Below are 15,063 nucleotides of genomic sequence, written 5' to 3'. Positions count from 1 at the left end.
ACCCCAGGGTAACTTCTAAGCAACTGAAGGCCTCTCTCACATTGGCTAATGTTCATGAGTCCACCATCAGGAGAACACTCACTGAACAACAATGGTGTGCATGGCAGGGTTGCAAGGAGAAAGCCACTGCTCTCCAAAAAGAACATTGCTGCTCGTCTGCAGTTTGTTAAAGATCACATGGGCAAGCCAGAAGGCTATTGGAAAAATGTTTTGTGCACGGATGAGACCAAAATAGAACTTTGGTTTAAATGAGAAGCGTTATGTTTGGAGAAAGGAAAACACTGCATTCCAGCATAAGAACCTTATCCCATCTGTGAAACATGATTGTGGTAGTATCATGGTTTGGGCCTGTTTTGCTGCATCTGGGCCAGGACAGCTTGCCATCATTGATGGGACAATGAATTCTGAATTATACCAGTGAATTTTAAAGGAAAAATGTCAGGACATCTGTCCATGAACTGAATCTCAAGAGAAGGTGGGTCATGCAGCAAGACAACAACCCTAAGCACACAAGTCGTTCTACCAAAGAATGGTTAAAGAAGAATAAAGTGAATGTTTTGGAATGGCCAAGTCAAAGTCCTGACCTTAATCCAATGGAAATGTTGTGGAAGGACCTGAAGCGAGCAGTTCGTGTGAGGAAACCCACCAACATCCCAGAGCTGAAGCTGTTCTGTACGGAGGAACGGGCTAAAATTCCTCCAAGCCGGTGTGCAGGACTGATCAACAGTTACCGCAAACGTTTAGTTGCAGTTATTGCTGCACAAGGGGGTCACACCAGATACTGAAAGCAAAGGTTCACATACTTTTGCCACTCATAGATATGTAATATTGGATCATTTTCCTCAATAAATAAATGGCCAAGTATCATATTTTTTGTCTCATTTGTTTAACTGGGTTCTCTTTATCTACTTTTAGGACTTGTGTGAAAATCTCATCATGTTTTAGGTCATATTTATGCAGAAATATAGAAAATTCTAAAGGGTTCACAAACTTTCAAGCACCACTGTATGTTCCTTACACAGGGTATACCTGCGTATCTAATGCACTATGTATCCGAGAGAATGGCATTTGTGATTTATTTTAACAGCACTCAGATTTTCAGCAAGTTTAAAATATTGGCACACTCGATCATTTTACTGCGCATTTTGAGCAGTATTCTTATTATCGTGTCCATCACTAGTCACACTACAGTACGCAGTACTACAAAAGAGCTTCTTCTATTTTCTCAGGTAATGTTTTATGATAGGAAACTGATACACATACAGTGGGGCAAAAAAGTATTTAGTCAGCCACCAATTGTGCAAGTTCTCCCACTTAAAAAGATGAGAGAGGCCTGTAATTTTCATCATAGGTACACTTCAACTATGAGAGACAGAATGGGGGAAAGAATCCAGGAAATCACAGTGTAGGATTTTTAATGAATTAATTGGTAAATTCCTCGGTAAAATAAGTATTTGGTCACCTACAAACAAGCAAGATTTCTGGCTCTCACAGACCTGTAACAACTTCTTTAAGAGGCTCCTCTGTCCTCCACTCATTACCTGTATTAATGGAACTCGTTATCAGTATAAAAGACACCTGTCCACAACCTCTAACAGTCACACTCCAAACTCCACTATGGCCAAGACCAAAGAGCTGTCAAAGGACACCAGAAACAAAATTGCAGACCTGCACGAGGCTGGGAAGACTGAATCTGCAATAGGTAAGCAGCTTGGTGTGAAGAAATCAACTGTGGGAGCAATAATTAGAAAATGGAAGACATACAAGACCACTGATAATCTCCCTCGATCTGGGGCTCCACGCAAGATCTCACCCCGTGGGGTCAAAATGATCACAAGAACGGTGAGCAAAAATCCCAGAACCACACGGGGGGGACCTAGTGAATGACCTGCAGAGAGCTGGGACCAAAGTAACAAAGGCTACCATCAGTAACACACTACGCCGCCAGGGACTCAAATCCTGCAGTGTCCGACGTGTCCCCCTGCTTAAGCCAGTACATGTCCAGGCCCGTCTGAAGTTTGCTAGAGAGCATTTGGATGATCCAGAAGAGGATTGGGAGAATGCCATATGGTCAGATGAAACCAAAATAGAACTTTTTGGTAAAAACTCAACTTGTCGTGTTTGGAGGAGAAAGAATGCTGAGTTGCATCCAAAGAACACCATACCTACTGTGAAGCATGGGGGTGGAAACATCATGCTTTGGGGCTGTTTTTCTGCAAAGGGACCAGGACGACTGATCCGTGTAAAGGAAAGAATGAATGGGACCATGTATCGTGAGATTTTGAGTGAAAACCTCCTTCCATCAGCAAGGGCATTGAAGATGAAACGTGGCTGGGTCTTTCAGCATGACAATGATCCCAAACACACTGCCCGGGCAACGAAGGAGCGGCTTCGTAAGAAGCATTTCAAGGTTCTGGAGTGGCCTAGCCAGTCTCCAGATCTCAACCCCATAGAAAATCTTTGGAGGGAGTTGAAAGTCCGTGTTGCCCAGCGACAGCCCCAAAACATCACTGCTCTAGAGGAGATCTGCATGGAGGAATGGGCCAAAATACCAGCAACAGTGTGTGAAAACCTTGTGAAGACTTACAGAAAACGTTTGACCTCTGTCATTGCCAACAAAGTATTGAGATGAACTTTTGTTATTGACCAAATGCTTATTTTCTACCATAATTTGCAAATAAATTTATTTAAAAATCAGACAGTGATTTTCTGGATTTTTTTTTCTCATTTTGTCTCTCATAGTTGAGGTATACCTATGATGAAAATTACAGGCCTCTCTCATCTTTTTAAGTGGGAGAACTTGCACAATTGGTGACTGACTAAATACTTTTTTGCCCCACTGTACGTGACTAGGAAACAAATCTCAATTTGCAATCTTGTAGTTACAGTAGAACGATCTGATATGTGCATTATGTTTTGTATATTTCTTTAAAGCGCTTCAGATTTTTCAGTCCAGCAGGTTTGGCCATCTCTGTGTCTTTTCTCCAGGATTGCCTGGCAACATTCCACGACTTGGTTAAATTGCATTTCAAAGGGTATTTGAAGCCTCCGTTCAACATCGAGGGAAGGAAGACAGCAGGGATGACAGAGGAGGTATCTGTAAAACTGCTATAATTTGTCGCACAAGTTTAATATCTGATCCAGTGTCTCATCTCATTTGTACTGATTGTAATTTTTTCCATTTTTTAGTGGTATGTTCCACTTGTTAAACCCTCCAGCTGATTGAAGATCTCCTGCAACGTTTCAGCTGCTGCTCTTACACCAGTATACACTCAGTCTGCCAGTATCGATGTCACCATGACAGAAAACGCATGATTTACCTGTTTTTAGCTCCTATTTGCTGCTGTGAAATGGTTATTTACACAGAAAAAAGTATTGCTTCTATGTACAATTAGTTTTATTATCTGAAATTTTAATGCAGTGCTAATTAGTCATTTGTCATAGCGCAATCATTTCTTGAAAGGAAATCTAATGCACTTCTTGGTCATCCAAGAACAAATAAAAAGGAATATGTTATGGGGTCCAAAAGTTTAAGACCATGAGTGAAAATGCTTCTATTTTGCATTCTTTTGGCATGCACAGTTTTTTACATTGCAAGTTAGATTATTAGCAACAATTTAAGTGACGCGTTGAATCAATATCCAGATACGTTTCAGTATTTCTCAGTATTTGGTATGTCCTTATTTCCTTTAATGATGGCATGGACTCCACAAGTTTGTCTAATTAACAGTTATTCCACGAAATTGAGTTGTACATGAGCTGATGGCCGATGAGGTGCATAACACGGAGTTGCCTATAAGCCATGTACGACGAGATTGAGTGGAATAACGGTTTTATTCTATCCACATTCATTGGATTTTGAGAAACGGAACCTTTTTTTTTTATTTTTTGTAAATTCGGCAAATAAAAGCTTTTATACAAAACGTCCGACAAAATAATTTCTGCTTAGAATGTGAACAAACTGGCAAAATAACAGTAGGAATTTGTGAAAAATGCAATAATAATTCTTGAAAAATAAAAAATAGGGACATTGTCATACTTTTATTCCATATTTTGATGCTTTTGTATTTTTTGGGGTTTTGTTTTTGAGTAGAGTTTTTATTTTGTCCTCGGTTGCTTCAGCAAAACACTGCCATTTTTGTTTTTCTCTAATCATGGTATATGAGCTGATATCCTCGTAGTAGAGTAGCCAATCAGAGTGCGTGATTACTCATATCCAGTGAATGTAGATAGAATAAAACCTGATGATCCATGTTAGATCAGAACCATCAGTGTTGTCTGAACACATGCTTTAATGGAAGGAATAAGACTCCAGAAAAATCTGACCTTTTAATTTTATTTACACAGTGCTATCCTGAATATTCAAGATGTTAAACAGTATCCTTTCTTTGTTTCTCAGAATTCAAAATCTGTTTTTTCATCTCATTATCTGTAGCCGCTTTATCCTGTTCTACAGGGTCGCAGGCAAGCTGGAGCCTATCCCAGCTGACTATGGGCGAAAGGCGGTGTACACCCTGGACAAGTCGCCAGGTCATCACAGGGCTGACACATAGACACAGACAACCATTCACACTCACATTCACACCTACGGTCAATTTAGAGTCACCAGTTAACCTAACCTGCATGTCTTTGGACTGTGGGGGAAACCGGAGCACCCGGAGGAAACCCACGTGGACACGGGGAGAACATGCAAACTCCACACAGAAAGGCCCTCGCCGGCCACGGGGCTCGAACCCGGACCTTCTTGCTGTGAGGCGACAGCGCTAACCACTACACCACTGGGCCAACCACAAAATTTTTCTTGTATTTTAATTTATAAAAATAACTTCACGTCTTAAAGTAATGATGGATGTCATTTCTCTTTACTTAGTTGAGCGGTTCTTGACATAATATGGATTACTACAGTTGTGGATGGAATATAGTTATTTACTGTAAACACATTAAGAAGGCAAGAAATTAATCCACTAATTAACTTTCGACGAGGCACCTGTTAATTGAAAAACATTCCAGGTGACTACCTCATGAAGCTGGTTAAGATAATGCTAATAGTGTCAAAGCGTCATCAAGGTAAACACTGGCTACTCTGAAGAATCTAAAACATGAAATGTTTTTTGGGGGGGTTAACAGTTTGTTTGTTTGTTTGTTTGTTTGTTTGTTTACCACATAATTCCATATCTGTTCCAGATGTTATTTTATAGTTTTGATGTCTTCAGTATTGTTCTACAGTGTTAAAAATACAAAATACATGGGGGGGGACAATGAATGAGTAGGGGTGTCCAAACTTTTTACTAGTACTGTATACTGTATAGATACATTTTTGCATTTGTTATGCAAGGTGCCATATTTAATATTGTCCAATAAATACTATACACTCAATTTTTCATGTATGTCCTTTAGTGATATAAATTTGGCTGATTTTAAAGTTCACAGATCATTACATATGAAGATTATGAATATGGCTTACTGTATTGACAGGGGGTGCTGATGAGTCAAACACGTACGAGGAGTAACAGTGCTGTACTACCAGTGAACATACATTTTTAGTTTGACAGCCGACGTCCACAGATAAATTAAATATACTTTAAATATCAGATTTTTATCTATAATCCCATGATCAAGATGAGAGACCGTAAAGCTCAGTGTTCTTATAAAGATCTTACAGGCACAAAGCCAGTACATAGTGCTAGAGTGAATGACCATTAAGGAATTCCTTAGTACATTAAAATAAATTTTCAAGCTTGATCACAAAATAAAAATCTGTGTACTCCCCTGTGGACTCGCTGATGAATGATGGATACTGTGAAACCAGTTCCTCCAAACAAGCGTAAAGCTTTTGCGAGCATTCTGATTTTACTTCTTTTACTATTTTAAAAAGTTTTATTCGTATACAAAATGGATATAAACCTTGCAGCACTTAAAGAAGGGTTTGTCAAAAAAAATTATAAAAAAAAAGCACCCTTTATGGTAAAAACAGAGTCACCACATGCGTGTTGGCCAGACGAGACAGCCGTATTTTCCCTACAGCGTGAGCCTGTGTCATTTGTTTTCACTTCTGCTTTTGTATTTTTGTGATACACCATCTCCACTCCCCCGCACCCCCCCAAGGCCCCTTAATGATCAGTGAACAACAGCTTCTACACAAGAGCTGTTTAGTTTAATTTTTAAACTCGCTCACATTTGATCTTTTTAATGTATCAGACCTTACCGTTTATATATATATATAGATAGATATATATTACATTTCTTCTCTTCTGTTTAGAGAATAGAATTTTTGTTTGTTTGTTTGTTTGTTTAATTGGACATGCAGCCGAAATGAATGAAACGAGAGTGTGCTCTGGGTTAGAAGTTCATTGAGAAAGTTCACTGAATTAATGCAAAGGTGAATAAGATTAAAAGGAATGTAAAGGGCAAGCGAAGAGTTTAATGCCCCAAGTCCAATGAGTAGAGCTCTCTTTTCAACAGACTGCCAAGTCTCCCCTATCTATCTCTATTTTTTTTCTTTCTCCGTCTCTCTGTCCATCTTTCTGCCTCTTTACATGTACAGCTTCCTTTCCATGTGGCTCTTTCCCAGCACATCACCGCTGAACTGGTATGTGAGCTTCTTCTTGATCTTTTTGACCTCTCCGGTCTTGCCGTAGTTTCTCAATGCCCTGGCCATTTTCTGGTAGGTCATCTTCTTGCGATTGCCTTTCTGCACTCCCCAGCGATGTGCCAGAACCTCTTTGTGTTTGGAGGAGAACTGGAAAGTTCCCTTTTCTTTGTCCACCCACCAGATGCTGTCCTTCATGTCCCCGTTTCGCAAAAGGTCCAGTAGGAACTGATACAGACGAATCTTCTTCTTGTTTCCTAGGAAAGAAAACGACAAACATAAACACAAGAAAAGATGGTTGGCTTTGCGTTTTTTGTGTGTGTGAGGGATGTTTAGTGATGAAGGAATGTGATCTTTTACAAAAAATAGCTTGTTTTCTGTTGACCTGGTCAAATGTATAGGAAATGTAGAGGAAGACAAATAGTCTTTTTTTCAATTTGAGGTTTATTTTCAGAAGTAACACCACTTGGGTTTGCTGTTTATATTTTAGGGCTTAGGATTGCAGATTTCATAAGAATTCATACAAGTCAGCACTTGTAAATAGTTATGGTCAGGATGAGGTACTTCAGTGTTACGCCTTGTAACTATTCTAATTTAACTTGTATGAAATTCATTATAAATTATTAGAATTCGTACACGTTTTGAACAAGATAGGGTTGCGTCTATTCATATGTTGGTATGCTTTTAGTTAATGTATCTGTAGCAGGACGGGTTATGGTTTAGCCAGAGGGTGGTGTTTAGTGGAGAAGCTACAGGTCTAATGACTAACATGTCACACCTGTTCCCTGTTTTTCCTGTCTGTTAATATGATCTATTTCTTTCTCTCTTTCCCTGAACGATGCACAGAGAAAAGCACAAAGCAACAAGCAGGCTGACAAGTTATTTGTGCTGAAAGGTTTTACATTGGGCAGCTTTATGACTCAGAGGGCAGCATTGCCAACTCAAACCTCTCAGGTACCAGGTTTGATCCTGAGCTCAGGTTGCTGTCTGGAGTTTCACATATTCCGTGTGGGTTTCTTTCACGTTCTCCAGTTTCTTCCCATTTTCCAAATGTGAATGTGTGTCTGTGGTGTTGTGCAATAATTCAGGTTGTATTCCTGCATCACATCCAGTGTTCCTGGGATAGGCCCCGGTTCCAACGCTACCCTAACTTGGATAAATTGCTTTCTAAATCTGACTGATTATTTTGCCATAGGATTGAGCCTCAATTTAAAAAAAAAATCAAATAATAACCCCGGTGTGGTCTTACCTTGAATCTGCTGTGTGTCTGAGAGACACATTGCTGAGATTATTGTGGAATCCACCCTAAGACCAGATTATTCAGAAACCTCCTTAACGTCTTTAAGCATCCATAGATTGTGTTGTACACAAGGAATCAAAACCATCCTATACACTTCCTACAGGTTCTTCCTTTTGGACTGTATATAACACCTCAGTCTGACTGCCACTGTGCTCTCTTTTGACTGCACTGGATTGTCTGGAAAAGATTAGAGGCTCCTCACCATGTTCTACCCCAGTGGTAGAGCTGATATGGTCCCTCATACACTCCTCGTCAGACACTTCCAGAGGGGGGCTGCGGCTGCCGGGGTCATCATCATCCGAGCTGCGTAGGAGAGGTGAGGGCTGAACGCTATGTTGGTAATACACAGACGGTCGGGGCAAACAAGCCACCTGGATGGGTGAAGACAGGATTTTATTTTGGTGATTTCGTTATAAGAATAAGAAAATCCCTTTTTATTTTACACATGTGCCAGGCTATTGAGGTTGTGGTTAGGAGTTGCTATCTTTAAAACTGAATCTTTAAAATAAATATCTTGATAATCAGAGCGTCTTTGGACACAACTATACCACTGTTTCAAATTTCGACTCCTCTTCAGGGTGTTTTGTGACCATATTTGCTAAAAAGAATGAAACCCACACCTTTGTCAGCAGGTGGCTGTGCTATATTATATCGAGATCTTTTAAGAAGGCTAAATATCAAAAGAGGAAGTTCCTCACATAACGTACCTCTGTGTGCTCCATATGAGGTATACGCATGCTGTTCTTTTAATACAATACCACATTATTCTACCTGACTCTGTTTCTGCATCCATTTATAAATGGCAACTCCACTGGCCAAAGTGCAACAATAGAGAAAAAAAAATCACTAAATAACACAAGTATTTCAAAATCCACTTGGTGTCAAGTCGACTGAGCTGACCAGATCTTGGGAACGGTCACATTGTCACATGCATCGTTTCATGCGACCCATTCGAAGGCACACTTCCACATGACTGGGAAAAGGTCACGTGTGTTTGTTGAATTGTCTCTATTTAACTAATAATTGTCTGCAGAAATCATTCTTTGCACAGTTCACACAGTTCCTTGACACAAAGCGTTATAGATTGTTCTCAACATCTAAACAGGAAAGAAAAGACACAAACCCATGTGGGATCTAATGGTTTAAACCCTGTGCTTTTGAGAGGAGGGCTGCAGCTGCCAAGCTAGCTCTAAATAACTTGTGTATTTTAGGTAAGCTGTGGCTAGAACTGCAAGTCGCACTTATATGTTTAATCCAGTGATAATCATGCATTTAGGCCAGAGCACTGTTTGTCATATTCTTAAAAAAAGAATTAGAAGAAAAAAAAAACTAATAATATAGGCCAGTGCAAGCTCACAGTCGCATGTACCTTATTTTCAAATACATCAGCAACACATCAGATAAGACTATCATAAGAATGTTATTTTCAGATGAGATCGTGAATAGCCTGCTTTCACGCTGGGGCTTTGTGTATCGGTGGCCATGTGTTTTACAAGAGGCAGTAAATCGGCCTGCCATTCTTTTTCCTCCTGCTCTACAAGAGGGGAAAAGGTCTCTTTTCTATAGCTTGTACTGTGGTTTGTATCTGAGAACAAGAGCCCACCCAGATACAGGGGATCTAATCACAGTCACGCTCTAAACTGCTTCCCATTCTGAGCTACGTATAGATCATTTTCAGCCTTTGTTTCTCTGTCCACTGCTCATTTTGTACTCCATGTGTTTCATGTATACTGTTTGGCAAGAACATACCACACTTGTTTTTATATTTTACATTGCTGTGTATTATTATTATTATTGTTGTTGTTAAAAATAAATGCATAATATTTTAATCATTTGCTTGTTTATTTAATAATAATTGTTTTATTATAAATAATAATAATTATTTATATTTTTAAGCTATTATCCAATTTCTTTATAAAACTGCATGACTGCAGTGTAGCTAAGAAAACAGATACGAGTGGTCACACCAAAAACTGATTGGGTGTAGTTGTTTCTGTTTTCTTCCACTCATGGTATATTATTGTATTTAAAAAAAAAATCCTTTCATTACTTTTAAAGTAGTTTTGCTTGCAGATTTATTTTTACATGTGCCTAAGGCTTTTACACAACAGTCATAGATTTTCCTATTATCAGACTGTTAATAATTTATAACTAGTTTACGAATAGCATTTATTCAAATAATATCAAACACCAAATTCAATTTAAAAAATGATAGAAATCAGATAAACTGTGTATACGGATGAACGGAATCATGATTGTAAACCTGTGTCACTCAGCTTATGATTGTGTGTGTATGTGTGTGTGTGTGTGAGAGTGAGAGAGAGAGAGAGAAGGAGTGAGTTGTGTGTGTGTTCACGTTCATACGCTTGCTTTTGGTGTCCGAGCACATCTGTGTGTGTGTGTGTGTGTGTGTGTGTCACAACTCAGCGCGGTGGTGTTTGTGTAAGTGGGGAGGGGGGTGTAATGGCGGTTGGTGCGCATGCAGCACTGTTGCTGTGGTGAAAGTGGTGAGGACAGGCCAGGATAAGGGTGAGTTGAGAAACAGCTCTGGTGCAGATGTACTGGCCGTTCACTGTAACAGCAAAAACAACTGAACAAATGAACAACTTTGGTAACACTAAACTTTCAGCAAGTCCAAATGCAAACTGGATTCTTTAGACATCATATTGCACTATGGAACATTAATCCAAACAGTCTTCGGAAATTCTTGCAAAAATAAAGATAAAAAATCCCCCAATCATTTATGTGAATTCATGGAAAACATCAGCCTCACAACCTCAGGATCTTTAACCAACAATGTAAAGATCTGATCCTTTACCATGTTGATCAGAGCATCTTTGTAGTCATATTGTTCTGTTTTTTGTGGTGAGATTTGGTTTTCTGTCTTTTCCTTTTGGTTGTCAGTAGTTTAGCAGTAGATTAGCTGTGATTTGTGGACCCTCACCTGTGCAGGAGGCAGTGCCAGATGGTGTCCAGTCAGATTGGTTTCCAGAAAATGGTTAGGATCTACGTCAGTAAAGCGATGCACACTGGACGGATGAACCTGCTGCACACTCTGGAGCTCCGTGAAGTGACTCTCTGTCAAATTCTCAAAGTCCCCAGGGTGAACATGATGGGTATTGTACTCCCAAGTATGATCTAGACAAAAGAGGCCAGTTAAAGGGTAAAGAAATGCTATGATAACATGTATAAGGCATGAATAATTCTGTTACCGTTAGATACTCAGGAAAAGAAATTGGTTATTTGGTTGTCCATTTTAGATTTTTATTGTACTGTATTCATTTTGTAAGATAATTTGTAGTTTTTTGGGTTTTTCTTTTTTTTTCTTTTTTTTTTTTTGTATGCTAAAACCACCAAGACTATATGTGTCATGCTGTTTCCTGTTCACACCACTGTTTCCTTCAGCAGTTTTTAATATCGTAAAGCCTTCAAAACGCTGTGTTTCATTTTTTTGGTTGGATATTTTCCAAAACTGGACTGCATTCCTGCTTATAAATCTCTTTTGCATTTTTTAATTTTTTCAATCCATGGATCCAATACAGTATGGAATAGACAAAGACAGATTTCCAAGTCCACAGTAAAATGATCAGCAAGGGGCAAAAAAAGATGAAGTAATAAGCAAATCAACAGAAACTTTCCAAATGTTTATTGTAAATGGTTGTATAAACTTCTTGTTATTGTGCTTATGTTCTTGTGTAATGAGCATTCCTTTGACATCTCTATTTTCACTTTTCTTTTGACGTCACGCCAAGTCGCGTGGTTCTCAGAAGAGAAATGCTAATTGCCCGAGTACAAAGCTCAGACCAAAGTCCTGAATATAGGAAGCCAAATGAGACACCTCCATGTCTATATCATGGTATCATCTCTGTACTCTTTACATATTTTAACACATGATGAATTTGTCTGTCAAATTATCAGTCCGATAAATTTGTGGGGCTAGTTTAGATTCTTCTTGGTGGCAGACCCTTGGGGATATTGGTCGTTCTACGTCTGTAGTTTTCTTGCCTGTCAAAATAATGCATCTGTTTCCTGCTTTGATGTAAGGTCACTTGCCTGGTTCCACTCACTAGCTCTCCGAAGCGCCCCCCGCAAATGAATTCCCAGTAGCTCTGGGTGTGATTTTAAACTGTTACCTTGACCACACTGGTGTTAAAATGGGCCTCTAAGCATGTCAAATGAACAAACTATTTTGGTAAGGTTTCAGTTTTAAAAAAAATCTCTTAATCTATTTCCAAAGACATGCACTTGTTATCAGTCTGCCCCAACATAGTGTAGTCAATCTATAATGATGAACTGACGTAAATACAAATAGCATCTCACCACTCTGGCCTTCTCCATCTATGATGTATTGATATTCCATCTGTGGTCGATAGAGATCAGGTTCATAGATCATATCTTCTGTTGGCTATAAGCAGAAATCAACCAAAGATTGTAAAATACAGGAATAAACCCAGAGTTTTATACAAAAGAATGAATGCAGTATGAGAAAAGCCTCACATCTTTATTTACAAGTGCCCAGTAATCTTTAAATTCAGATGGTGCCTGGGACATCCAGCCAGTCCAGGTTTTTTTCTATTGCACATAGAAATTTTATTTTAGTATTTGAAAATGTTCATATTTAAAAGCAAATTAATCCTTAGGTTAGAATTTGGTCATTAATTTCGAGGTTATTTTTCAACAATTGCTAATCATGCATTATGTGATATGTTAATTAAATTTGCTCATGATGAGTTGCCATTTTTATCATTGTGGAGGTAAAATTTATATAATTCAATAGGCCATCTGGAGAAAATGGAGGAAAGCCAACAACAATAAGCAGATTCAAGTAGATCTGAATACTACTACTACGACTACTACTACTACTACTACTAATAATAATAATAATGTTATTGTAAAAATTATTAAGATATGTATATAATTAATATACTGTATATAAATGCATACATATTTAAATATAATATGTATAAATTAGACACTGACAAATATAATGTGTAACCTCCTGAACAGAACTACACTTGACTCGCATTCAGCTACATTGACTCTCACTTTTTTTTTAAATGACAAAAAGTGACTACAAAATACTAAACACAAACTGGAAATATTATTATCGAGAAATCTTTGACCTTCTACTGGTATCATAACTTTTCATAAGTAACAAGGAAATTTTATTACAGTAGTATGACTGATATGTTGACACATCAGCTATTATCAGGAACTCGCTTCATCACTGACTCTTCGGATCCCACTCTTGGTTTTACTGAGTTTTACATTAAGCTAACATGGAATTACACACACACACACACACACACACACACATGGAAGATGAGGAATACTTACAGGTGGGATGATGTACCCCTCCATTCTGTATGAAGACAACATGGAGTCTTCTCCGCTTCACGCACTCTAGCTTGATGCGCTTTCTCAATTGCTTTCAAAACAGCCCCCGAGCCATTGCACAACTCTAAATTTCCTCTTACTAAATGAAACTAAAGACTCCACACATACACCTTACCCACTGGGGGCCACACAGCTCCCAGGGCCCCTAAAAAGATGCCAAGTATAGACCCAATACAAGTGTTAACTGAACAGCGACCGTGGTAAAATGACAGAGCTTTCTGTTTGTTAGTTCTTTATTTTTGGTATGTGTGAGTGTGTCTGTGTGTGTGTCCTGTTGGTTCCTGATTTTAGAGTGATGTCAGGTGGGGATTATAACTACTCAGTTAGAACAGACACATTGTGTCACCTCCCCCAATAGCCAATCAGAGACAGTTCAGCCGACGTTGTCCACCTCCAGGCCTTCCATTCTACAAATTTAACGTAGGATGAAGGAATAATTGGTGCCACTTTAGATGATTTAGAGGGTCTTCTAATTTTCTATTTTGCAAGCTATTCCCAAAAGTAACCCTCCCCTTGAGTTGTACATTCTTCTGCAAATCAGCTTGTGCTTCACAATTCAGTTCAGCATTGTTATGCGTGATTTAGACATGTAGACTGTAGATGATACACTGAAAGTAAAAGAAACATCATAATTAATGAGAAATATTTTTGAAATAAAAGTACTCAATTTGACAACCAGATTCAATTTGGCTGATCAAAGCCTTTTCTCTTTGCAGATATCAGATGGGTGGCGGGTGAGACGTTATCTTGCAACAGTTTTAATCTTTTACTGCAGGTCCACCAAGACAAGCAGAGAGAATAGATAACATCATCCTGCAACAGTGCATGAAGAAAACTCTCCATTTTAAACAAAACCAGTGATGTTGGCAGTTATTATGCAACTGAGATCATACTCAGAAAAGATGTTAGATTATGATACATCACATGTGGGACGATGATATTGTGTTTTGTTTTATTACAGTGCCAAACATGACCTTTAGCGCAGGTTCTTTTGTAAGGCCTTATTTTTTTTTCCTGTTAATCCTACTATCCTGCAAAATACAGTAATATAAAATATTAATATGAATAATAAAAATATATTAGAAATACGTCATTTATTCATTCATCTTCAGTAACTGTGTTATCTTAGTCAAGGTTGTGGTGGAGCTTATCCTGCTGACACTAGGTATACCGGGGATGGGATGTGAGTTCATAGCTGGACACCATGGTAGCATATATTCACACAATTATTCATACTGCTGGGAAATAATATTAGTGTCGTCAATCCACCTGAGAAGTCAGAGGAAGCCATCGAACCATGAGGAAACTCACATGGACATGAATATGAAAACCAGGACCCTGGAGCTGTGAGCCAACAATATTATCCGCTGCACCAACATGCCACTAAATTAAAAATATAAAGCAGTGTTTTCATTTATATTACACAATATATTTGTCTCTGAACCAATATATAGAATCAAAGACATGTCTATCTATCGGCATTCACATTAAGGATTGTAAAAATGTATGCATACAATATAATTAATAAATCCTGTCAGGTTAAGTCACGTTAGCCAGCTAGCATGTATTACATGTATTAAAAGTGAAGATTATAAACATTTAATGACAATGCCTTCAAAATCTTCCCAGACGTCCTGTCAGATGACCTCGTGTTAGCCAACTGGCTAACATTAAGTGAAGATTATGAATATTTATTAATATGAAAATAGATTTGTCAACCCTTCTGAATTGATCAGGAAACTCCAGTAATAAGCCTCGTCTCTTAGACCGAACAAGT

The 15,063-nt window shown here is 38.5% G+C and overlaps 2 protein-coding genes across 3 annotated transcripts in view; one reads left to right on the top strand and one right to left on the bottom strand.

Moving 5' to 3' along the window:
• si:ch73-314g15.3 (uncharacterized protein LOC368688 homolog) overlaps window positions 1–5,394 on the top strand; it is a 33,868-nt gene extending 28,474 nt beyond the window's left edge. The window contains exons 11-12 of the mRNA XM_060912084.1: window positions 2,989–3,093; window positions 3,190–5,394. Coding sequence (XP_060768067.1) covers window positions 2,989–3,093; window positions 3,190–3,222 — 138 coding nt within the window. The 3' untranslated portion in view covers window positions 3,223–5,394. The remainder of the gene's footprint in view (window positions 1–2,988; window positions 3,094–3,189) is intronic.
• Window positions 4,316–13,578, bottom strand: spi1b (Spi-1 proto-oncogene b). Of its 2 annotated transcripts, XM_060912085.1 has the most exons (6): window positions 13,227–13,578; window positions 12,387–12,461; window positions 12,210–12,294; window positions 10,834–11,027; window positions 8,092–8,260; window positions 4,316–6,846 (listed from the first exon to the last, which is right to left on the bottom strand). In XM_060912085.1, exons 1-6 carry the CDS (start codon window positions 13,266–13,268, stop codon window positions 6,533–6,535), a joined length of 879 nt encoding a protein of 292 aa, XP_060768068.1. In that variant the 5' UTR covers window positions 13,269–13,578; the 3' UTR covers window positions 4,316–6,532. The 2 variants fall into 2 exon arrangements, with proteins under 2 accessions (XP_060768068.1, XP_060768069.1); XM_060912086.1 differs by lacking the exon at window positions 12,387–12,461.
• Window positions 13,579–15,063: the final 1,485 nt, after the last annotated feature.

Source organism: Neoarius graeffei, chromosome 27, assembly GCF_027579695.1.
Source record: "Neoarius graeffei isolate fNeoGra1 chromosome 27, fNeoGra1.pri, whole genome shotgun sequence".
Classification (NCBI taxonomy): Eukaryota; Metazoa; Chordata; class Actinopteri; order Siluriformes; family Ariidae; genus Neoarius; species Neoarius graeffei.
Note: the sequence above shows the minus strand (reverse complement) of the source record. Positions and strands in the feature narration are given on the sequence as shown.

What these genes read in the sequence shown, in the direction of transcription:
- spi1b (XM_060912085.1), bottom strand. Translation starts at nt 13,268, where the DNA reads ATGTTGTCTTCATACAGAATGGAGGGGTACATCATCCCACCT. An exon ending in AGATGGAGAAGGCCAGAGTG is followed by an intron (nt 11,028 to 12,209) that starts GTGAGATGCTAT and finishes TCTTTTGTCTAG; the next exon opens with ATCATACTTGGGAGTACAAT. An exon ending in TACCACTGGGGTAGAACATG is followed by an intron (nt 6,847 to 8,091) that starts GTGAGGAGCCTC and finishes TTTCTTTCCTAG; the next exon opens with GAAACAAGAAGAAGATTCGT.